At 37.3% G+C, this 25631-nt stretch overlaps 1 protein-coding gene across 7 annotated transcripts in view; it reads right to left on the bottom strand.

Moving 5' to 3' along the window:
• DIAPH3 (diaphanous related formin 3) overlaps positions 1-25631 on the bottom strand; it is a 562435-nt gene that overhangs the window by 229369 nt on the left and 307435 nt on the right. For all 7 annotated transcript variants that reach the window (XR_009739822.1, XM_061434429.1, XM_061434430.1 and 4 more), the window contains 2 exons: positions 19773-20012; positions 5630-5759 (listed from right to left, as the gene is read on the bottom strand). Coding sequence is in view for 6 of the 7 variants with exons in the window: in XM_061434429.1 (XP_061290413.1) it covers positions 5630-5759; positions 19773-20012 (370 nt within the window). In the remaining variant the exon portion in view is untranslated. The remainder of the gene's footprint in view (positions 1-5629; positions 5760-19772; positions 20013-25631) is intronic.

Below are 25631 nucleotides of genomic sequence, written 5' to 3'. Positions count from 1 at the left end.
GTAAAAATCATGCAGTATAGGCCACTCTGGGTTTCCTAGGGGACTTAGTGGTAAAGAATCCACCTGCCAAGCAAGAGATGCAGGTTCAGTCCCTGGATCTGAAAGATCCCTTGGAGAAGGAAATGGCAACCCATTCCAGTATTCTTGTTTGGGAAATTCCATGCACAGAGAAGCCTGGCGGGCTACAGTCCATGGGGGTCACAAAAGAGTCGGACACAACTTAGCAACAACAACAAAAAATAGGCCATTCTAATGCCAAAAAACTAAGCAAGAAAAATGTTTCAAGTTATTATATTAATTCGTAAGCTTGATTTCTTCTGAAGCACCTCTCCTTGGCTCTTACTCTCTCTTGTGCACTCACAGGGCTGGTCTTTGTATGCTCAGCCATGATGTCTCCTCTGTGTATTCAAATTGCCTTTTCTTATAAGGACACAAGTCAGACTGTATTAGCGCCCACCCTAAGGGTCCCATTTTAACTTAATCACCAGTTTAAGGGCCCTATCTCCATATACAGTCACATTCTGAGGTACTAGGTTCAACATAGGAAGAGGTTCAACATATGAAGGGCTCCAACATACGGGGACAGAATTCAGCCCACAACAATATAGTTTTTGCTCTTTATTGACAATTCAGTTAAAGTGATATCCTACATGGTTGTTTTTTCTTTTAAGTAAATTATATTATAAATGCCACCACCCCCCCACTAATGTGTCCTGTCAAATTATTTCATTGTATTGGTGGACATACACACAAATGTGTATATTCCTAAAACTCTAGTATTTTACAGTTGATCTGAAATACCAAAATAATTATTTATCCTGCAAAACTATGAGACTCCAACGTTAGTCTTCATGACACAATGGTTCCAAAAATTATGTTAGCTGTGCTGTTAATTTTGTTGTACAATAAATACTTTTATATATTTACAATATACACTTAAAATATAAAATGAAGCTGAAATAATAAATAATACTGAATATCTAAAATACATATCCAACTTGCTAATACATTTTTAATTGTCATTTTTGGAAGTCTATAGCATAAAGAGGTTAATGGAAGACTTTGAAAATGCTTTCTGCTTGTTACAGCAGATGAATTGGAAATTTTCATACACTGTGCATTTCCAGGTGGCAGCCACCTGGAAATTAAGCGCTCTAAGTGCTCACAGTAGGTGAACAAAAGACAAACATTTGGTATTTAGTAAGGCATTTATCATAAAATGTTGGAAAGTCATGAGGAATTGAAAACCAGGAGATGTATTTGACTGACAAATATTTGAGTCAGACCAAGGAATTACTAGCTAAAAGCAAACAAACAGTCTTAAAAGCAGAGAGATCTATAAAATGGAGCAAACAAAAACTCAAATATAAAACATCAAATAATGCTCCTGAAAGCTGAAAATGTAGAAATGGAAAAAGTTAAAAAAAAATAAGAAACAGGCAATCATTAAACCCACTCTGAAAATACACTTATTATTGCCCTCTCTCTGGAAGCTACTTCCTCTCTCAGCACTTCCAGGAATAGTGTCTAACACAGAGTAGTAGTCCTTAAATAGTGGTCTAAGACCTTCTGGAAAATCTAAAAATTTACTCTTAAATACAGACTGGAATACACAGACACTTAGGTGAGGCTCCCAGCAAGCACCAGGAAGAAGTACCAAAGGAAAGGACATTTCCTGTCAGGTTCCTGACACAGGAGAGAGTGAGAGGCCCTTCCAGCACAGCAGCCACTCCCCATGGAAACTACCACACATTCTCAGTTGAGGTGCTAAGGGCTGCAAAGGGTCACGGAAATGAGAAAAAGGAAATCAGAAGAAAGTGGACAAAGAAGGATTTTTTCAAGTAAATCAAATTTGGAGAAGAGACAGTAAGGGAGTTGTAATCAAGAGCCACATTTACAGCAAAGGGTGATCTATACATTGCAACATAGCTAGAGATTGAAAAGTAAGCTGTTAGATATACAAGTGTGGGGCTTAGAAGAAAGTCTAGAAAAAAATTTGTAAGTCATTAATTTAATGATTCTATTTAAGCCCTTGGGGACTAAAGAGATCACCTAAGGAGAAGCTACAGGGAGAAAAAAAGGGAAGGACTCAGTATCAGACCAGCAATAACAGCACTACTGAAAAGATGTATAGAAGAAGAAGAAGAAGTCAAATATGTGAGAGGAAAAGGGAGGAGTCAGTTGGGACAGAAGTCAGATGAGAGTAAAGTAACTGGGGCTACGCCAAGACACAGAAACCACACCTTGGACCAGCAGCAAGACAGTCCACAGTAGTCACACAGCATGCGCTTGTTAAATGAATGAATAAGTGAGTTACAAAGCACATTAGCATGGCACCTCGAGAATTCAGGGTTAACTATCTAGAGAAGAATGGAAATATCTGGAAGAGCTATAGTAGTAGTAGTAATAGTAGTGTTAGTCACTCAGTCGTGTCCAACTCTGGGACCCCATGGACTGTAGCCCGCCAGGCTCCTCTGTCCATGGAATGCTCCAGTCAGTATTGGAGTGGGTTGCCTTTCCCTTCTCCAGAAGATCTTCCTACCCAGGGATCGAAACCAGGTCTCCTGCATTGCAGGCAGATTCTTTACCATCTGAGCCACCAGGGAAGAGCTATAATACCCTAAAAAGACATGGGTTCAACAAGGTGAAATTGTAAATTTACCTTGGTATTATTTTAATACATTCCAAAATCCCCAAAGTTTGGTCATATTTTCTAATCATTAGTAAAATACCATTCCAATTTAATGATGAAATTATTGTGAAATAATCAGTAACACCATCATGGATTAGAGTTCATTAATTTCAACTGTTTAGACCAGGGGAAAATGTATCCAACCCTTCAAAATCCATAAAGGAAAGAAATATTACAATGGTATACAGAAATATAATAATGACCCAAAATATTTTCACTGAAATACAACAGAAAAGCTGTAAGCCATTATCTTTTAGCAGAGAAGCAGCCCTAATAAAGTAGATTCTTGAAAATTGTCATACGGGTAAGCTCATTAGTTGTAATGAAAGTTCTCCCTGCTGATCCAGGAGTACCTAATGGCCAGGATTTGTTGTGTCTCAAAAACAAAGACACTTTTTAATTCATGTGATAGCTCATTGAGGAGACTTCAAATCTGGAAACTTTCAAATGATGATATAAAATACAAGAGCACTAAAACTTTCCAAAGCAAACATAGACTTATTTCATCTAAAACATTAAATTTGTTCCTCTAAAATCTCATCCATCAATAAGGTAATACAATCATAAAAAGAAATTAGGTTCAACAATCACCTACACTATAAAAAAATTTCTCTCAGTGATGGCTTTTCTATTTCAAATATGAAGTCGGCTGCTCCCTGTGAAACTCGTTCATGGTATCTGCTGACCCATACACATATGCACGCCTCTACTGTAACAGATGGAAACTAAAGCCTCCAAGGCCCCAGAATGCCCCCACAGAAACACCGAAAGAGAAAGCAGAAGAATCTCATTACCGAGTTACAACTCTGCAAGCAAGCCCTTATGAAAGTTAAACATTTCTCAAAAGCAAAATACAATGTTTATACTGGATTTTTAGCACAATCAAATGAGTCAAAATAGATAAATGATATTTTGAAAACTTAATTCATAGCAAAAACTGTTAGAAAATAAGTTTTACCATAAAAAATGCATCTGAGAACTCACATGGTGGCACAATGGATAAGTATCAGCCTGTCAATGCAGGGGACACAGGCTAGATTCTGTTCTGGGAAAGTTCCGCAGGCCTCAGGGGCAATGAAGCCTGCACACCTAGAGCCTGTGTTCCACAACAAGAGAAGGCAGCTCAGGGAGAGGCCCGCACACTGCGACCAGGAGCAGTCCCGGCCTGCCACAGCTAGAGAAAGCCCAGGTGCAGCAAAGGAGACCCAGCGCAACCCCAATAAAGACGTAAGTAAAAACTTTATTTTTAAAAAAGGACATCTGAAAAAGAAGCATATTCCAGCTTACTGTTCGGTTTTAGAACTAGTAGAAAAGATGGTGAAATGATCAGAAATCCAAGCTGCTATTATCAGAAAAGGCCCACACTGATTTAATTCTTTTTAAAGACATAATGCTGGTATAAGCTGTTATAAAAACTACTCAACAATCTTTTCCACAGGAAAAGAAATTCCTCCATATTTCAAGGCACTCGGTAACACTTTTTCCTCTGTTACTTATCAAGCTTAACGTTCATCAAGAAAACCCACTTTCAATTCTTCATCCTGTATAGTCAAATTTTATTCCAAAATGTAAGAAAATTCGTTTTAAGAATGTTATCATCCTTGTATTAATGAACTTAATCACTGAAAAGCTATTTTGAGTATCAGTGAGTCATTTTTAATGTTTTTCTTTTTTTCTCTGTGCTCTTTTGCTCAATCTCACATTGCTAATTATGAGAAAATTATTTGGATTATTTTCCCTTTTTAAATTCCCTTAAAACATTTACACTTAGACATACAGACATTATCTTCTTATGCTAAGAACATTTTATGGAAGCACAAGTGCAAACTAAGGAGTAATCCAATGTCATTAGAACATTAGACTGCAAGAGAGAACGTTTAAAAGTTTAGTTTATGTCTTAAAAAAACATTGTTTCCAACTTTTTTTTTTTGCAACAGCTGTACAAGATATACACTTGAAAGAAACATATATCTCAGGAAAAAATGTGAAAGAATTTCTCATGCAGTCACATGTCTCTGCAAAATACGTGCTATAAACCCCACTTTATAGAAGAAATAAGTTTCATAGGAGTATAAAATGATACAAGTGATTTTTAAAAGAAATATTCAGTATAATGCAGGAAAAAAGTATTCTTCTTTAAGTTGATAAATAACCAGTGGCCTACACATAAAGGATACAGATATTCTCCTGGTCCAAATGAAGTATCATCCAAAATATATATCCATACATTTGTATATATTCATACACAAGTGTACTCATAAATTCATTTTTTGAGTCAAGTTTTTTCCCACAGAACTGATTTGATATACAACCTAGATTCTTCAGATGATCAAAAAATTGCCTAAGTCATATTCAAGGCGAATATAAATAATATCAATAAGGCCTATCCTGTCTCTGATCCTTTGTATAACCAGACATAAATCCACAGTGGGGATAAGAAGGTTAGAACCTGGGGCTTTAGGGAGGAGTGACTGGAATCTCTGGCAGTTTGGTACCTGCTGAGGCAAAGGAAGCACACTCTACGTGCAAGGCGGGTGGATGGAGATTCGGAATTCAGGCCAAGGGGATGCTGCCTACGGCGCTTGGCTCAGACTCACACTCGTCCCAGGTGTTCGGAAGTGACCCACGTGCAGGGAGCACCGTGCAGGCCACAGCGCGGGGCTTGGCAGAGCTGGGCTGCAGGGGTCCACGGGGCCGAGACTGCAGAGCTCCCAGCTTCTGAACAGAGGGTCTCATTACCCAGTCAAACAAACTAAACTCACAGCTGCAGAAATGACAATTCATAAAGCAAATTTCCAGTGACTTTCTAATTTTAAAATGATGCATTCAGTATGAAAACACTGTGACAAAGAGGCAAATACGTTCAAATAAAAGGCATTATTTTCTATACCAACTTAAGACCCAGAATATGAAAATGTTTTCTATAAAAGCACAAACCTTTACTAGCTTTGTCCAAATGTCCCAAATCATCCACAAAATTCAGGATATCAGGATGCTTTTCTTCACATATTTCCACAAGAAAATGAAGAAGTGTTGTTTTCTGATCTGCTGATTTTGTGTCCTTTAGCTAAACAGAAGGAGAGGGAGAAAAAATTACAGAGAATCAAAAATATTTTGATAATCTTTTTATTTAAATAACGTTAATCCTGTTTTTTTTACAGATAAGAAATAAATCAGTTCTAAAACTAGTTAATGCTGTATTTGAAAAGCCAATGTTTAAACACTTGAAAAGCTACTTATCATATACTGTTCTTTGGTCTAAATCATTAATATTTCCCATAAAGAAAGAATAAGCTTAATTCAATCTAGTATGCACTATTTCATGGGGGGAAAATATATGGTAAAATGCTCAGGAAAACAGGACAACCTAAGAATCTATACAATATTAGCACTTAAAGCAGCCTCACACACTTGTTCATTTTTTCATTTGGCACATATTTATAGAATGCCTGCTAGATACTACAGGATTTGGAGATTCAGCAACAAATAAGCTGTTCCTCAGGAAGCCGTTTAGTGTAAAAAAAGGAAAATATACATTTATTCCTATGTGACGAAGAGTATGGTAAAAATAATCACACAGTGTGCCTAGGAGGACAGGGTACCTGAACTGAACAGCAGTAGACAGGAAGTGGTATGTGGCTGCAGAAGCAAAGCAAAAACCTCAAAGGCACAGTAGCAGAGCATTTGAATAAGACCGAAGATGACGAAGAAAGTGGCACTTGAGAGGAGTCTAAGTGACTCCAGAATAAAAGTGTATGTTGGGGGGAGGGGGAAGTAGAGAGAGTAGAAAGAAATCTGAGAAGGAAAAAGCCAGAAAATTAAAATAAAGGCAGACCATTCTGCGGATAAAGAATTCTGATCCCTAAGAACCGGGAGGTTTTTAACTAGATGAGAGATAATCAGGCGTCCATTTTAGAAAGATCCTTCTAGCACAATGTGGATAAAAGATTAGAACAAGGGTAAGCACAGAGCAGGAAGAATGATTTTTAAAGCTGCAGTAATTATCCAGGCAGTGGAAGAAAACAGACTGCACTGCGGTAAGGCCTCTGGCATGAGATAAGGGGACGAGGTGGGCACGGACCGGCACGTGACGCCATTCACAGAAGCTGAACAGGGAGGGCGAGGAGAAAGGCCTGGGCAGGGCAGAGGGAAAGGATTGCTTCAGTTTCGGACAAGGGAGCTTGAAGCTTCTACTCAACATCTAAATGCAGACATTGGGAAAGGATGGAGATGTATGTAAGTGTATATTATATTTCATTTCTTAACTTATTTTTCATTATTGCTGACTAAGTTTTTCAGGCATGTTTTTCCTACTCATTTGTAAATATGAAATTTAAAAATGATACATACACTGTATATCTGTTTCTGTACTGCATGGACATCTATGCTTTACACAAAAAGACTGTAAGACAGGAAAGACAATTTTGCTCCCTAAGAACCAACTTTTTATCCCTTGAGGGTGATAAACTGTAGAGAGCATACTTAGAATTTAAGATTATGGCATCTGGTTCTATCACTTCATGGCAAAAAGATGGCGAAAATGTGGTAACAGTGTCAGATTTCCTTTTCTTGGGTTCCAAAATAAATGCAGACAGTGATTGCAGCCATAAAATTAAAGGATGCCTGCTCCTTGGACAAATAGCTATTACAAACCTAGACAGAGTATTAAAAAGCAAAGACATTTTTAATACCTTTGCCGACAAAGGTCCATATAGTCAAAGCTATGGTTTTTCCAGTAGTCATGTACAGATGTGAGAGTTGGACTATAAACAAAGCTGAGTGCCAAAAAATTGATGTTTTTGAATTGTGTGTTGGAGAAGACTCTTGAGATCCCTTGGACAGCAAGGAGATTAAAACAGTCAGTCCTACATGAAATCCGTCCTGAATATTTATTGGAAGGACTGATGCTGAAGCTGAACCTCCAATACTTTGCCCACCTGGTGTGAAGAAACTCATTGGAAAAGACCCTGATGCTTGGAAAGACTGAAGGCAGGAGGAGAAGGGGACGACAGAGGATGAGGTGGTTGGATGGCATCACCAACTTGATGGACATGAGTGTGAGCAAACTCAGGAAGATAGTGATAGACAAAGAAGCCTGTCATGTGATGGGGTCACAAAGAGTGGAACACGACTTAGCAACTGAACAACAACAACAATACTGAATTCTTCTATTCCCCACCTCCCTCTTTAAAGCGATGGCTGGAAAACACTCCTCCTTCTATGAACTTCCGGCTCTTGACTGTCACCAGTGTACTGCCTTCCTCATGCTCCAGTCACGTGAGTCCAGACACATGGTCTGTGTGGAATGCTGATTAAAACAAGTGCCTGCAAGAGCTTCTAGCTCTGTTTGTGATGTAACTAAATGGCCAGCTATTTCAAGGATTGAAATATATCAAGAAATGTCTATGATCCAATAATAAGCAACTGGATCATTTTGATCTTTCCTCAAGAGTGATAAGATTTCAGAATTAGAATTCTGGTACATACTATAGGTTATGGCATCTACAAATTTAATAAATGTTAAGGATGTAGGCCAAATAGAGATTCAAATATATAGAGACAATCATAAAGACAACACACTGAGGGAGGAGGGTTCTATCCTGGCTGTACGGTTGACATCAGCAGGTTAGCAACTCCCATACAGGTCACCATCTATCATTTGAAAATATACTCACTGAATAATAAATAAGTAAAAGTCTCCCCTTCCTCCAAAATCTGTATTTAACAATTATGAGCTTAAAAAAATACTCAAATTCCAAATTAGATTTGAAAATATACCTAATAAAAGATAAGAAGTTAAGAAACACAGATAAGTGACAATTTGTTCATAATGGATGAACTTAATAAACTACTAGTTGCTCGAAATTCCAGGACAGAGATTGTTCATTCAGTTCCTAACATTCTCAGGAAAAAGTGCACAATGCTGAGAAGGTATTCTTACTGCCTCAATTACTCTATTCCCTTCCTTCCTTCCCCCAAATCACGTAAAGGAAAAAAAAAAAAAATCAAAAAACAAAAATATCCTTCCAGAAAGCATGTGAAAATGTATGAAAGCACAACAAAATACATGTATCACAGTCTTCACTTATGTGATCAATATTTTTTTTTACCTTTTGATAAACATTAAAAACAAAAAGGGCACACTCTATTTCTACTAATTATCCATCATACATGATCAGCAATTGAGCTAGAACAAGGAAAGCTTGAGAGACGATGCTAATTTTGTTAAAGAGAAAAACACAACTTGAACATAGTCTTTCCCTTGTAAAGAAAACGAAGCTAAAATATCTGCTTTAAAACGTTATTCTTAAGTTTAAGAAATATGCTTTATTTAAATGGTCACTAACATTGCTTGACAGGATTCCTTTGGTATCACTGTCAAGAAATTATGTTACTGATGAGTAATCATTACTGTTAAGGAGAATTTCTTATTTATATATTGCTTCTTAAAGGTACATTTAATGTGCTGTAGATGTCAAATAAACAAAAAGATGGATGGAGTTTCTTCAACCACTCTGTTCATTCCAAACAAAATAATGTTAAAAAGAGATCCTGTAATAAATCATGGCCTGGTTGTCAGTTGGGATAGAACACCTTTGTAGCTACAATGAAAGGTTTTGGAATATTTTTAAGGTATTCAGCACATATTTGGATGACATTTAAAAACCATTTCATTGTTTTAGTCACAAGGAAGAAAATACTCCAAATTAAAACTAAGCATCTTCTCGGTAATTTTCAGAATCCAAAGAACTACAACCCCTTATAATCCGAATAATGAAACTTTTATCTTAAGAATACTGTCAGATTTGTAACTGTTTCTCATTATATATGTTCCTGTACTCTAATTACATTATCAAGCTGGCACTGACTCTTGAGATGTTGTAGACATTGCTGAACACCAGGAAAATGAAAAAATTATGAGGGTCTGTAATGACTCCGCAAACATTCTAGAAGACCCTACCTTGTGAATAATGCAAACACTGAGGACAACAGCGGCCACTCTTGTTTGTGTGGCACTTACTACGAGACAGGACTAGCCAAATACTGTAACACCAGTTAAGTGCTTACAACACACAACATCCCTATGAGGAAGCAGCTGGTATTATACTCATTATTAAGAGAGTACGAGAGACTGGAAAGATCACGCAGCACATCCCAGAACACACAGCTAATATGCAATAGAACCAAGATTTATTTGAACCCAATTCTATGTGAACCCAAAGCTCTTAGCCACTATAAAATACAGCTCTTCTACAAAATATTTAATCTAGATTACAGTCCATGGGGTTGCAAAGAGTTGGACACAAATGAACAACTAAGCACACACACACATACACAAACACGCACACAAACAATGCATCAAAAGAATCAAAATTCTCAGAAACACAGTGGTTAAAAATAGTAAGACAATAAAAGAACGCTAATGAACGCAACTTAAAGTACGGAAACTCTGTAATATGTTAATTCCAGCCTGGAAAGCCTCTATTTCTCTACCTTGAAATCTCTTCTAGTTCTGAAAGCATGGAATTCTTTCTACTGATCCATCTATACAATTAATAAAATGCTACCTGAATTTTACCTCAAATGCAAAAGTGAAAAAAGTGAAAGTGTTAGTCACTCAGTTATGTCCAACTTGTTGAGACCATATGGATTTTACCCTGCCAGGCTCCTCTGTCCATGGAATTCTTCAGGCAAGATTACTGGAGTGGGTAGCCATTCCCTTCTCCATGGGATCTTTCCAACTCAGGGACTGAACTAGTGCGTCCTACATTGCAGGCAGATTCTTTGCCATCTGAGCCACCAGGAAAGCTCAAAGTCTTTCCATATTGCTAACAGGATCAGTGCTGACAAAACATGATACCAACATGTGTGAATGAAACTATAAAGTTTCACATTTGAGAGACCTAGCCAAGTAGATTTACTAACATCACATTCCGTCTTAAATCACCTGCAGAATAAAGTCCTTAGTGTATCTTTGAAACAACACCTCTATATGTAAGTTCCATGTACCCACACGTAAATGGATGTCTGAATATGAACTGCCAATGAATAGATCATAATTGCTCAGATATGAAGTTAAAAAAGTCAATGTCTAGGTCCACAATTACTAAGGAAACCAACTACAACTATAGAATGAACTATTTCCTGATATGTTTAAATGCACATTTAAAAAACAATCACTGTGTTGATTACACTTTTCAAAAATACTGTGTATCTCTCCAAAATAAATGGATATTTAAAATCTTAACATAAACAAGATGCTTTGGATCTTCTATGCCACTGCCACAACCATTAACACATGTAACAAAACTTTCATAATAATTTTAAAGAAGGTAAAGATAAACTATATTAGGTAAAACAGTTATTAAATTTATGGGCATTCACATATAAAAATAACTTATACCAATGATTGGTTTTCATTTTAAAATGACAAGAATTAAAACATTAAATAAGGAAGAAAATGCTTTCAATAATGTCAACTTCTATAATTAAACTAAATTTTTGCCATACCCTCACAGACACACTATCTCTTAATTATGTTTTAAACATACTTCTATTGGATTTTAGTGAGCATGAAAACCATTTTTGCATTTTAGTAAAATTTTATCTTGTTGGACTATTATATTGTTCGATCTTCTATTTACACTATCCCCTTATTCCACAAGAGATTCTAAAGAGATCAGTGTTCTTTAGTTAACATAAATGGATCAAATACATTAATTTTAAATGGGTTTTATCATGATTAATTTATTTAATTAACAGACTTTATATTTTAGAGCAGTTTCAGCTTTAAGACAAATTGAGGAAAACATACAGATTTTCCATATACTCTCTCCTCTACACATACAAATTCCTTTATCAATAACATTTTCCAGTAGTGATACATTTGTTAAATTGTATTTACCAATATTGATATTATTGATACATTATTATTAAGAACCAAACTTTTTTTGGACTTCATTCTGTCTGTCAAAGTTGTATGGGTTTTGCCAAATGTATAATGTCACATAGCTACCATTACAGAGTCACAGGGAATACTTTTACCACCCTGAAAAATTTCCTGTCCTCCACCTATTCATCCCTTCCTTCTTTCTCCTCCCACACAGCCCCTAGGAAATGCTGACCTTTTTACTATCTCCATAATTTTGTCTTTTCCAGAATGTCAGAGTTGGGGATAAGAGTATATAGGCTATTCAGATTAAGTTCTTTTATTTAATATTATACATTTATCCATGTTTTTTCTTGGATTAAGAGAATACATTCTTTCAGATTTATTTATTTAATTTTCATTTTTTGGAAATAAAGCCTGTCACTGTTTCCACTTTTTCCATATCTTTTTGCCATGAAGTGATGGGACTGGATGCCATGATCTTAGTTTTCTGAATGCTGAGTTTTTAAGCCAGCTTTTTCACTCTTCTCTATTACTCTCCAAGAGGCTCTTTAGTTCTTCTTCACTTTCTGCCATAAGGGTGGTGTTATCTGCATATGTGAGGTTATTAATACTCAAGCCGGCAATCCTGATTCTAGCTTGTGCTTCCTCCAGCCCAGCGTTTCTCATGATGTACTCTGCATGTAAGTTAAATAAGCAGAGTGACAATATACAGCCTTGACGTACTCCTTTTCCTATTTGGAACCAGTCTGTTGTTCCATGTCCAGTTCTAACTGTTGCTTCCTGACTTGCATACAGATTTCTCAAGCAGCAGGTCAGGTGGTCTGGTATTCCCACTTCTTGAAGAATTTTCCACAGTTTGTTGGGATCCACACAGTCAAAGGCTTTGGCATAGTCAATAAAACAGAAGTAGATGATTTTTTGGAACTCTTTTGCTTTTTCGATGATCCAGCAGATGTTGGCAATTTGATCTCTGGTTTCTTTGCCTTTTCTAAATCCAGGTTGAACATCTGGAAGTTCACGGTTCACGTGCTGTTGAAACCTGGCTTGGAGTATTTTGAGCATTATTTTACTAGTGTGTGAGATGAGTGCAATTGTGCACTACTTTGAGCATTCTTTGGCATTGCCTTTCTTTGGCATATGAATGAAAACTGATGTTTTCCAGTCCTGTGGCCACTGCTGAGTTTTCCAAATTTGCTGGCATATTGAGTGCAACACTTTCACAGCATCATCATTTAGGATCTGAAATAGCTCAACTGGAATTTCATCACCTCCACTAGCTTTGTTCACAGTGATGCTTCCTAAGGCCCACTTGACTTCGAATTCCAGAATGTCTGGCTCTAGCTGAGTGATCACACCATCGTGATTATCTGGGTCATTAAGATCTTTTCTTTTTTTTTTTTTATCTCTAAGCACAGTGGAGGAATCTGAGGCTGTCAGCTTCAGAGACAGGGAGTTTGACAGAACAGGAATTCTGATTTTGAAAGCGGGGAGAGGACAGCACATGAGCAGCACATTGACTCTTCATGAACAAAGCCACCTGGGTTTTATAATTCTAATAAAGGGATAATTCTAATTTTAAGAGCAACTGAGAAAACAAAGGTAATATGAATAATTTATCAGAAACACTATTTAGTAAAGCTAATTAATTATTTCTTGGAAAATGCTATAGATTAAATATGTTAATGAGTTAACTCCGATAGAGTTAAGCAGTCTAAGGAATTTCACACTGCTTTGGAAGTCAGATTTTTCACAGACTTAATTGGCTGGATGTGTGGCATTTGTTATCTTCAAGTCTTTGGCCAGAAACTGCTTTATTTTCAAAGGATGCCAAAACTTACTGGGGTGGCTTTCCAATCCGATAGCAAATAAAAATTCTTCTAAAATCCTTCTGAAAAACCAAATGCCGTTGGAACAATGGGTTTGTTTGACAAAGGTCTTTCTTAAAAATAACTTCAGATAGTAAAGGAAAAGGTGATATATACAAGAATTAAGATTTCACGAAAAAAGATGGCGAGTGGTAACCTGTGTGACTATGACAAGCTTGCAGAATATAAACCACATGTAACAGGTAGAGGGATTTGCTTCCTGCTCTTCATAATCATTGAAACTTTGCTTTCTAAGATCAAGTCCTGAAAAATAACTCAGGACACTGACCATCAACTTATTTCAGTTGCACCGTGTCACTGAGCTTCATACTCCTTTCACTCATTTTCTTCACTTTCAGAACAGTGTTCAGCGTGGCACCAAAGAAAAGCAGCAGTTTTGGGGAATATTCTCACCACTCATCCTTAAGTGAGGAAATAGAGTTGTTTCGTTTTTGTTTTGCTCTCATATTGGTTAGGTTTAGCTTCTGCATGTTTGTTGGATGGTTGGTTCCAGGCCACCTATAAGGGATTGTTCATTCTGGGGTAAGTCGGGCAGAAGACAGATAAAATGATTCTCGGTTCAGTCTGAACATTAAAGATCACCTGTGGGATCTTTTTGAAGATGCCACGCATCAGGATCCGTATCCACGCCTGCTGAAGTACCTGATCTGACGCAAGGCTGACACACTGCTAATTGTAAAGGGTGCTGTGGGGTGAGAACTGAAGCCCTGAAGGAGAGCTGTGCACAGAGATCACTTCAAGAGATCACTCACAACAGCTGGCAAAGGCACCAAAGAATGAAGAGACTAAACACATTTCTAAAAACTCTCCCCATCACAGCTTTGGTGAAATTATCCGACTTTTGGTTAGTCTATGCTTATAAAAGAAACATACAGACCAAATAAGAATTTCACGCACTTGAAAAGGTAACAGACAAAATTCAAACTGGCCTGCCACCATTGCATTTAATATCTAACTCCTGATACCAACCGTCTCATTATTACATATGCTTTGATAGCTTCACCTCTGAAATGAATTAATTGAACATTCTACTGCCACTGACAATAGGAAATTTCCTATAAGTGACAATATGGATAAATTTATAGATAAATCAACAGTGATGTTTTTCTGTAATCCCTCCCCTCCAACTAACACTACATAAACTGATATAACTTCTTATAACCGGTAAACTCTTCTAAAACTTATATTTACTATCCCAGTACAGGTAGTCAGTTTAGCTACCTAGAACAATAGCTCCATCATTCAACTGTACTGATTAGGATGATTCGTTATTTAGAAATCAAACATTTTAGCAGACATCAGTAATATATACAAGCATGTTATAATCATTGTTTCTGAATTGACAACATCTCTTCAAAAACAAGTTAAAATCATCTCATATATTTGATATGGTGTTGAGTTTGATGGTTGAGTCAACCCCCTTTTTCTAGAATACTGACTTACCTGGCTCCACACAGATTCTCTAAAATTACTAATTTTAGCACCAACAACATATACATATTTCTAGGTGGGCATTTTGGTCAGACAAGCACCTACCTGATTGCTGATTGGATTTCTAAGAATACAAATTTGCATTTAGTCAAGAGCAGGTCCGGATAAAAGAATGTAATCTCAAACTGCTTATTAACAGATGATATATCTGTACTTTTCAGTTATAGTAATGCTATCCCTAGTTTAAGCAAAATGGTATAAGTGCCTTGCTTTCTGATGGCTTGGCTTTTTAAAAGGATAAACATCAGACTATATAGAAGAATGGAGAGAGTGTTTGTCATTCGTAAAATCCTCCAAAGATATTACTTATATTTGGATAATAAGCAGTTTGAGATTATTATACTTTATTCAGGACCTGCAGTACTCTTGCTTCGGAAATTCCATGGACAGAAGCGCATGGCAGGCTACAGTCCACAGGGTCTCAAAGAGTCGAACATGACTGTAACTAAATAGCAGCAGAAGCAGCATCTCACTATGAGGGCTCTCTTAGAGTGTTACCCTGTAACACGCTCTGAGTACATATTTGCAAGGGAAGGGGGTGGCTGATGGGGGGGGGGGGAGATGTTTCTAAAAGAAAGATCTTCATGACATTGATTTTTTTCATTTGCTATTTAAAAGAACACTGCTCGACATCCTATGTTCCATTTATAATGAAATTCAGGCAAAATTTCGCATGAAGTGCAGCCTTGGCTAATAAGAGAAATTAAAATATTTAGTTCACAAAGTCTCATGACCATGTTCTGCACTTCACTTTTTCCATCAGAAAGCCTCAAGCCTACCACCTACTTTAATTTACCCTTACATCTTAATACATTCTAGTCTATGGTTACTTTATGTCTCAAATTTTATCTTTATATTTATCACAGACCCTATCAAATCTTTGGGTAAAAGAAAGTAAAATCTTTTCTTTCTGAACTCATTTATTATGGTTCAGTTCAGTTGCTCAGTTGTGTCCAACTCTTTGTGACCCATGAACTGTAGCACTCCAGGCTTCCCTGTCCATTACCATCTCCCAGAGACTGCTCAAACCCATGTCCAATGAGTCAGTGATGTTATAGTTTTATTGTAATATAGTTTATCATAATATAAATTATAATATAGTTTATTAGTCATCTCAATCAGATATAAAAGAAGATAATATAGTCCCTAAAACCAAATTACAATGCATATAGAATTCACTATTCATGTATTTATCTCTGAACAATGCAAAGTTAACAATTTAACTTTCCATACACTTAAGCTAAATTTATAAAGCACACTTAAAAGTAAAGATTTTGGATATAGAATATTAAATGGCATATAATTACCCAGCATGTTTGAACAGATTAAAATATTACCCTGTCTTTCTACTGTCAAATAAATATGGAATTCCTTGTATGGGGCTTATCATCAAAGCAAATGCTTCATGCTCAGTGTGAAAATTCAATCACAATTGTCAAAGATCAAGCTGCTACTTCTGATAACAAACATGATGAGATACCATCTTGTTCAATATATGCTTTCAACTTGACATGTAGGCTAATAAAAAATATGAAGTTGTAGTATTTATTTTGTTTCTTGTACAACAGAAGGCTCCTAACAGGGAAGATCAAAATATCCAGTAACGCTGACTGAAAATACAGTCAACCCTATTATCTGGAGACAGATTAACAGGTTTATAGCTTGACTACAGTAAAATATTAGCAGCAGGCACTGTATTTGCAAAGGGTTTTAAATCATTATGCATCAGCAACTGTGTATCAATATGAGAGGATATCTGTTTTCAACTACGTAACAACACTGTCTTTACACAACACTGAATGTACTGCTTTGTGCACTGCTATCCATTCAACAGCTATTTATTCAGCATTTACTACGGACCAAGCACTACACGAGGCACTTCCTCTTCGTTAATCAGACCTAACCTCTTGTCTCCACCTCTCTTTGAAGGAAGGCATGAGGGAAGGCATGTGGTCAGCTTCTTGTGAGCTGGTCATTGTTCCGAGATACACAATCTGAAGCCAGAACAGATGCTCAGCAGTTTGAAGCAAACTCCAGTAGTTTCCACGTGTGGACTCAACTTCTCTGCCATCTCACCCCCAGCCCTATTTTACTTCCTTTCTTCTCAGGGGAAGCTTGAACTGGCAATCTTGCTTGCCTCCTTGCCCTTCAGACTCCAAACTCATAATCACCATGCCTTCCCAATTCCTAGATGTTCCTTAAACATGGACACTTCCCTCCATCCCCTCTACCCCTTTGCAACTACCTTAGTCAGACCTCCATCATCTCAGAGCACAGTGACCATTTCATAGTGGACCCTCAAATATATGTAAAATATATAAAGGAGGCAGCTTCAAGCAGATGCCTTTTAAGACACTGAGGTAACAGAGACTGTTGTTTGTGGTTTAGTCACTGAGTCGTATCTGATTTTTGCAACCCCAAGAACTGTAGCCCACCAAGCTCCTCTCTCCATGGGATCTCCCAGCCAGGAATACAGGAGTGGGTCACCATTGCCTACTCTAGAAACTAGAGATAGGAAACACCAAAATCAGCCTGAACTCATCTCTCTTTTGAGCAACAGTTTCAAACACGTCAGTAGCAAGGAATTATCTTTGAATCCTCCCTTTTTCCTCTTCCATCCCCAGCTATCCTCTCAGCTCCATTTCCCCTGGTGCCCTCATAGGTTATGTGACACAGGTCAGCCAATCACTGAGTCTCTCCCCACTATAACCCTCTAACCCAATGCTGTCCAATACAACAGTGATGGAAACGTGCTATACTTACGCTGTCTGCATGTATGGACACTGACTCACTTGAAACATGCTAAGTGTGACTGAGGAACTAAAAATTTTTAAGTTTACTTAAATAGTAATTGACTGAAATTTGAAAAGTCATATATGGCTAATGGTGACAGTACTGGAAGGTGCAGCTTGCCTTTCTTCCATCCTGCTGCTACAATTATCTTCCTGGAAGACAGATGATAACATCACTTGATCTACAGAACATGCCTTCATAAAGCCTTTACCATACGGCATGACACATAAGCTCTTCATCATTGAGACCAGCTTATTATTTCATTTCTATTTTCTCCACTCCTCCTCCATCCAAAAGGGAAAGTGTGAGTCGCTCAGTCATGTCTGACTCTTAGCAACCCCATGGACTGTAGTCCACCAGGCTCCTCTGTCCATGGAATTCTCCAGGCAAGTATACTGGAGTGGGTTGCCATTTCGCTCTTCAGGGGATCTTCCTGATCCAGGGATCGACCCCAAATCCCCAGCATTGCAGGCAGATTCTTTACCATCTGAGCTACCAGTGAAGCCCCTTCAACAATAACTGATCACTTGGTATACTCACACATGCCATGATATAACCCTTTATATGAACTGTTGATGCTTTTTTAGAATGCTTTTTCCTCTCAGGGAACACCCACTCATCCTTTCAGATCCAGCTCAAATTCCTGCTCCTTTCCGACTGAGTAACTGCCCTCCCTTAGTCCAGCTAGCCGTTCTCTCTTAACTCTGCTACCATAACTTTAGTATACAGGTCCACTGAAATATTTAAGTATGCTTAATGGCTTACATATGAAAAATATGAATTCCATGTATCCCAGGTAAATATTAATCATATACACAAAATGAAATGATGAGGACAAGTGTTTTACACAAGAGTAAGCACTCTATAAATGTGCAGTCTTTAACACATGTCTTATGAATCCCATCTTAATTCTTGCTAGGGATCTTCACTGAACATAGCAGGCTAAGAAAACACGGAGAGAAGAGTGAAAAGATGGATATGGGAGAGGAGAAAAGTTCACAAGGCACTGCTACCAAAAGGAGGCATAAGCCAGGGGAATCGTGCAAGAAAAGCCAGGAAAGCACCAAGAGACTAACCATTCAGTAACCCACAGCTAAAGCTGAGCGTGTTTCTCACCTCCCCTATCAAACTGGCAATAACAATAATCAAATTCCTTAATCAGGGAGTGTAGATGTGACCAGGTCAAGAATAAGAGAAAGCTTTTCTTGTGCTGTGTAACTGAGAAGAATTTGGTGTAAGCAGATCAATAAAGCACTATTACTATGGCCCGCTTCTTAGAGCTCTGCTATATAAAACACTGAATGGATTTGCTCTAAGAAAATTTAACCTACAGAAAAAACTGAAGGGAAAAAAACCTCTAAACTTACTAAATTTTCATCTTCTCCAACATTATATTTAAATAGAAATATCTCAAAATCATTAATGACTTCTGAGTTATGTTTATTCCTAATATGACTTTCCTTTTATATAAAGCAGTCTCAATTTACTTTCCCTTTCGTCAGCTTTCAAAAAAGAAAAATGCAAAGAAATATTTAAATAGCCAAAGGTAAAAATTTTAGTGGCAATCACAAGCAATTCTCAATATATATACTGTTATATGCAGGTATTTATATTGAATGAATATTAGGCTTAAATAATATTTTGATGTTCCATTTCATCAGTTTGAGAAGCCATAGATTTACAACACAATCTTGCTATTAAACAAAAATCCTTCATTTGAATTTGCAGATCAGAGATAAGTAATATTTGGATTTAGTTCAGAGGTTGAGTAAATTAGCTCAGTTCACTCTGGGTTTGGGTTGATGGTTCAGTTTAAGTTATTGACAATGAGCATATCAAATTAAAGAATAAATAATGCAGTCAGGGCTGACATTTAAGAATAAGTGTTCAGAGGGAGGTGATATATATGTATAATTATGGCTGATTTGAGCTGTTGTATTGCAGAAACCAATACCACATTGTAAAGCAATTTTCCTCCAATTAAGAAATAAATTGGAAAAACAAATAACAAACTCACTTTACAGAGAGAGCTAAGGTTAAATCCAAAGGTTTGTGCATTCCGGGAGCCAGCATTCATGTAGTTTCCCATTAGCAACACCAGTTCCAGCAACTTGCTGAAGCCCCTGCTCTTCTTGATCTCTTCACAGGCAGCACTGACAGCCATGATGTCAGGTTTGATGTTGTTCACCTGCTCTTCAAACTGAAGCTTAAAGAGAATAGCACTGAGCCGTGGCCGTAGTCTCTTCACATTGCTCATCTGATTAAAGAGAAAATAGCAGATTTCCTTTAAAATGCATGGTATACTTTAGTACTGTGTGGCTGCAAGTAATCTGGGATGATTTATTGGTATGACAGTACGGAAGAAGCAATATGTCCCCTAAAACTGATAGCGGGAAGAGAGAAAAACCCTGCATGTTTTTGTGAAGAATCCAGAGTCATCCCTCAAAGAAAAAATTAACAATTTAAATGCTTGTTGAAAAGAAACCTTCAGTTAAGTGACAAAGTTTAACTGAGAAATAAAGTACACATAATTTTTTAAAAAACAATTTTTAAAAGGTAACAGGATACAGATGCAACAAATTACAGAGCATTCATACATAGCACTGCTTTAATTTTTGTTCAATACTGAAAATGCTGGGTATGACCAGCATTTATTTAACAGATTAATTTAACAGATTCAGACAGGTCTAAAGAGGGTTTGTTTTCTTCAAAGAGCAACTGTTGTCTGCAAGAACCGTGCTGACTAACAGTGTGTGTTAGATCGAGGGACAGTAAATAGGTCTCAATTTGTGCTAAACTGACTTCCTTCAGAAACACAGGGCTGCAGAGTGACACCCACCACGGGCTTGGGGCAGTTAGAGCTGGGAAGCGCGCAGAGCAGGAGCCCAGCGGCGGCCACAGTCGGCCACGCACACGAGAGGCGCAGTCGGACTCGGGCTCCTGTCCTGGGTGTGAGAGAGGCTGAGAGCATCGCAAAGAACAAGGGGCTAGAGGGCCAGCAAGCTCCGGCCTTCAATCTACCACCAAACCACATCCAAACAACACACGAGGAAGGAGCCGGAGGACTTGGGATGTACATTGTTTAAGTTACATGTGAATTCTTTGACCAAACATATTAGAAATTTGAGACAAAGCAGATTGATGGTGCAGCAGTACCAAAACCAGTGAACTTCAATAACAATCATAAACATCAGTATTTTGAGGCAAGGTCAAGGAAAAAACAGTGACAGAATATAAGATTAAAATAGGAAAGAGTTGTGTTTGTCACAGACCCTAAAGGAAAAGCTAAAAAAAAAAAAAAAAATGTCATGTGAAGCTTATAGGATTTCATTAAGGAGACAGAAAGCTATCTGCTCATAATATAATGACTGTTATTTAAAATAAAATATACCGTACAAAAGCCTGAACTTATTAGACTCCAACAGGACACTACAGATACCACCTAACTAACACAGAAAGATAACCCAGTTAACTCATCTAACAAAACTGGAGCAATAAAGAGTTCTCAGGAGATACCTCTGAGAGAGTATCTTCAGATGAACCGAACTCTCAGAGTTACTACTTTCTCAGCAAATAATTTAAATATCTAATGTACATATAGTATTCTCCCACCCATTTGACCTGTTAAATGTTTACGTGTATACAATCAAGATTCTAAAACCTAAACTAATACAGTTATTAAGAAGTCCCTCTACAAAGTACTCTAAGGAATGTCTTAAAATTCCTTGATTCCAAGCAATGTCTTCAAGTTCCCATATAGAGAAAATATTTTCTCCTAGAAGGATAGAAATTGTAAGCTCAAAAGGGACATTTTTTTAAAGTATGGGAAATATTACTAATTACTTTATAGAATGACTCTAGTAATAAAAATAAATTTTAGAAAGACAAAGTGAGGCCTCTTAGGATACTCATTCTTAGTGGGCACAAATCATTGTTTGGATGTTGTATGCCTTAGCACAGAAAGTAGATATAAGCTGTGATTACTTCTCATAAAGTCATTTCATTTGTTATACAATGTTTCCAAATGGACTTACTTACCTGGAATTTGTATCCTTATTTAAATATTACAAATTTACTATTTGTACATAACTATATTGTACTGGACCATTCTGTATGATACTCTATTCAGTCAGTTCAGAACACTTCAGTCACTCAGTCGTGTCCGACTCTTTGCGACCCATGAATCGCAGCACTCCCTGTCCATCACCAACTCCCGGAATTCACTCAGACTCACATCCATCGAGTCAGTGATGCCATCCAGCCATATCATCCTCTGTCGTCCCCTTCTCCTCCTGCCTCCAATCCCTCCCAGCATTAGAGTCTTTTCCAGTGAGTCAACTCTTCGCATGAGGTGGCCAAAGTATTGGAGTTTCAGCTTTAGCATCATTCCTTCCAAAGAAATCCCAGGGCTGATCTCCTTCAGAATGGACTGGTTGGATCTCCTTGCAGTCCAAAGGACTCTCAAGAATCTTCTCCAACACCACAGTTCAAAAGCATCAATTCTTTGGCCCTCAGCCTTCTTCACAGTCCAACTCTCACATCCATACGTGACCACTGGAAAAACCTTAGCCTTGACTACATGGACCTTTGTTGGCAAAGTAATGTCTCTGCTTTTGAATATGCTGTCTAGGTTGGTCATAACTTTCCTTCCAAGGAGTAAGCGTCTTTTAATTTCATGGCTGCAGTCACCATCTGCAGTGATTTTGGAGCCCCAAAAATAAAGTCTGACACTGTTTCCCCATCTATTTCTCATGAAGTGATGGGACCAGATGCCATGATCTTCGTTTTCTGAATGTTGAGTTTTAAGCCAACTTTTTCACTCTCCTCTTTCACCTTCATCAACAGGCTTTTTAGTTCCTCTTCACCTTCTGCCATAAGGGTGGTGTCATCTGCATATCTGGGGTTATTGATATTTCTCCCGGCAATCTTGATTCCAGATTGTGCTACTTTTAATTTAGTCTTCAGAACAATAAGACATACAAGGGAGCAGTCACACGCACACATATGGTTATAGCCATTCAGAAGGGGTATTATGGACCCACAGCCATCTCTGCTTTCAGCCTATGCCCTCAGTAATGATTATAAAGTCAGGTATTTGGTACTTTGCTGTAAACAAGAACCATGAAACTAAAAGACACTTGCTCCATGGAGGAAAAGCTATGACCAACCTAGAAAACGTATTAAAAAGCAGAGACATCGCTTTTCCAACAAAGGTCCATCTAGTCAAACTATGGTTTCTCCAGTAGTCATGTACAGACATAAGAGTTGGACTTTAAAGAAAGCTGAGATCTGAAGAACTGATGCTTTTGAACTGTGGTATTGGAGAAGACTCTTAATGCTGAAGCTCCAATACTTTGGCCACCTGATGTGAAGAACTGACTCACTGGAAAAGACCCAGAGGTGGGAAAGATTGAGGGCGGGAGAAAAAGGGGACGACAGAGGATGAGAGATGGTTAGATGCAATCACTGAGCTGCTGTTTATGGGGTTACAAAGAGTAGGACATGACTTAAGAGACTGAACATGAACAAAAACAACAATAAACAAGGAAAGAATTCTTTAATACCTGATGCAAAATATTATTTTTGCAAAATTTTATATATATATTAATTTTAACATATATTAATATACTACCTCATGTGCAAATAGAAAAAAGACTACCTAAAAGCCTATATTAAACTACCCCAAAGTTTGTTAAAGCTTTCCTGCTGACAAGCTCACCATATGTAGCCAGTACAAAGTAATTAATTTTCCTAGAAAAATATAACCTAGATTTATATGAGTAATGAGTCTACCTGGCACTAGGGACAGGTTCCTTGAAAAAATAAAGTCTGTGATGTAATGCAGGGAAAAGTGCTATGAGTTTATGGAAAGTCCCAACAAAGCAAAGTCAGGAAGAATAATGTAAACAGATCTTTTAACACTTTTTGTAATTAGATGTCTTTTTCATATTGTTTTTTTCCTCCCAAATTTGAAAAGTTAGTATCTTGACTGAAAATAAACAAATGCATTTTAGTGAACAAAATTACCATATTGGAAAGGCACTTGAGAAATCACCAGAACTTGAGCCTGTTTATAGTCTACCGTTCAGCCTACACTGATGCCCCAGACCAAATGGCTTTCCCTTTTATTTAAAAGAAAGAAAAGACCTCAATGAAACCTAATGTTGTAAGACCTAAATCTTGTGATCTACAAAGATAACAGCAGTTATTTTTCTTATTGGTCAAATCAAAGTCTAGTTCTTCAGATGGGATCAAAGAAAAAGGTTAAAAATTTAAAAATAAATTTTTTTTAAATCCTGAGGGTTTCTTCAGCCCTTCAAACTGGACATCTGCACTCTGGTTTTCTTCCTCAAAAATTTATCTGCCAAAGACTAGACTGGATGGAGAAATGGAGAGCTATGATGCTCAAAAAATATTCTCAAAGCTAACAGAAAGTCATTAAAAAAAAGGAAAGACTATTATAAAACTTAACTATAAGACAGCAAATAATTAGAAGGTTAGAACAAATTAGAATTCATTTTTTCCAGAGGCATCCTTTACATTTTTTACTACAGGGTCTTAGCAATGTAAACTCACAGCACCAAAATCTGATAACACTGAGTTATACTTTGGAGATCAAACTAAAGGCATAAAAAAGAAAGTAAAAATGTTTTGATTTTACTACTATTTTTTGAAGGCAGGGAGCAGTGCTCTGGCAACCACCCCATCACATGACCATAGACGTCACATACCAGAATGAAAACACCTAAGAACAGAGACTGGATAAAATCGAAAGCAATATCCAGAAAACAAAGAGTAATTTTTATTTCAAGATTTTGTTCACTGCAACATTTGTATGGTTGGAGCAGGTACAAAGTAAGACAAAAAGACCTTTAGAAAATCAATGAACCAACAAGCATTGACTGGGTGCCCACTCAGTGCTGTGAGCGGCACAGAAGTCGTGGTTGCTGCCCTTGTGTCATCAAATTCTTGCCATCTGTCTGAAAGGGCAAAAAGAAGGAAAAGTCTTCCAGGAGATATAATCTCCCATAATCTCATTATGGTTATGTTTTTCACATATAATTTTAATTTTATCTATTATTTCATGGGGGAGAAAAACAGAATCTATTTGACATTTTTATACCAACTACATTTAACACCATATCTGGTCCTCTTTATTCAGTTTCTTTTACAAACATGGTATTTCAGGAGCAAACTTTTTCAAAACTTGTTGGGTTTTCCCACTTCTTGCCTGCAGCCTTGCACAGGCACACCTCACAAGAAGTTTGAGAACACACTCCATATCTTGTTGTAAGTTGTTGTAAGACTAATTAATCATTCATTTAACTTTCTAACATAAGCAACGTGCTGACTGAAAAGCTACTAGCTTGAGTCTGAATTAATTTATCAATACTGCTTTAAACCTTTACTTTAGACACTTTCTAAATACATAATTATAAGGAACAATGGGACAGTGTTTCTGGAAAGTTAAATGACTCCTGCAAGGTCACAGAGCCAGAGGGCATGAGTCTAGAGCTAACTTGCTGTCAACTAAGTGTGCAAGACACTCAGAGCATCATAACATGAAAGTTAACAACTGCAACTTAAAAGCCATCTGATACTCAAACTACTTCTACCGTATTTTCCTACGGACAAGAACACACTTTAATTTCCCCATAGCAGTTATTAGATAAAACACTATGGAGACGAGATACCCTGTTGTGAGCTCTGCCTGCTACTCTTCACATTCCATTCTTTCCTTCTGGGTATACCCAACTACCCTATATATTTTCAGATCCACTTTTACTGTCCCGATACTGCACTGGCCACTCACATTTTCATACTAGCTAAGTCTTCCACTCCCTGTAAGACAGGTGTGAGAAGTAAGGAGAAGGTG

This window comes from Bos javanicus, chromosome 12 (assembly GCF_032452875.1).
Source record: "Bos javanicus breed banteng chromosome 12, ARS-OSU_banteng_1.0, whole genome shotgun sequence".
NCBI lineage: Eukaryota > Metazoa > Chordata > Mammalia > Artiodactyla > Bovidae > Bos > Bos javanicus.
The sequence above is the reverse complement of the archived record's forward strand: the minus strand, read 5'-3'. Positions and strand labels throughout refer to the sequence as shown.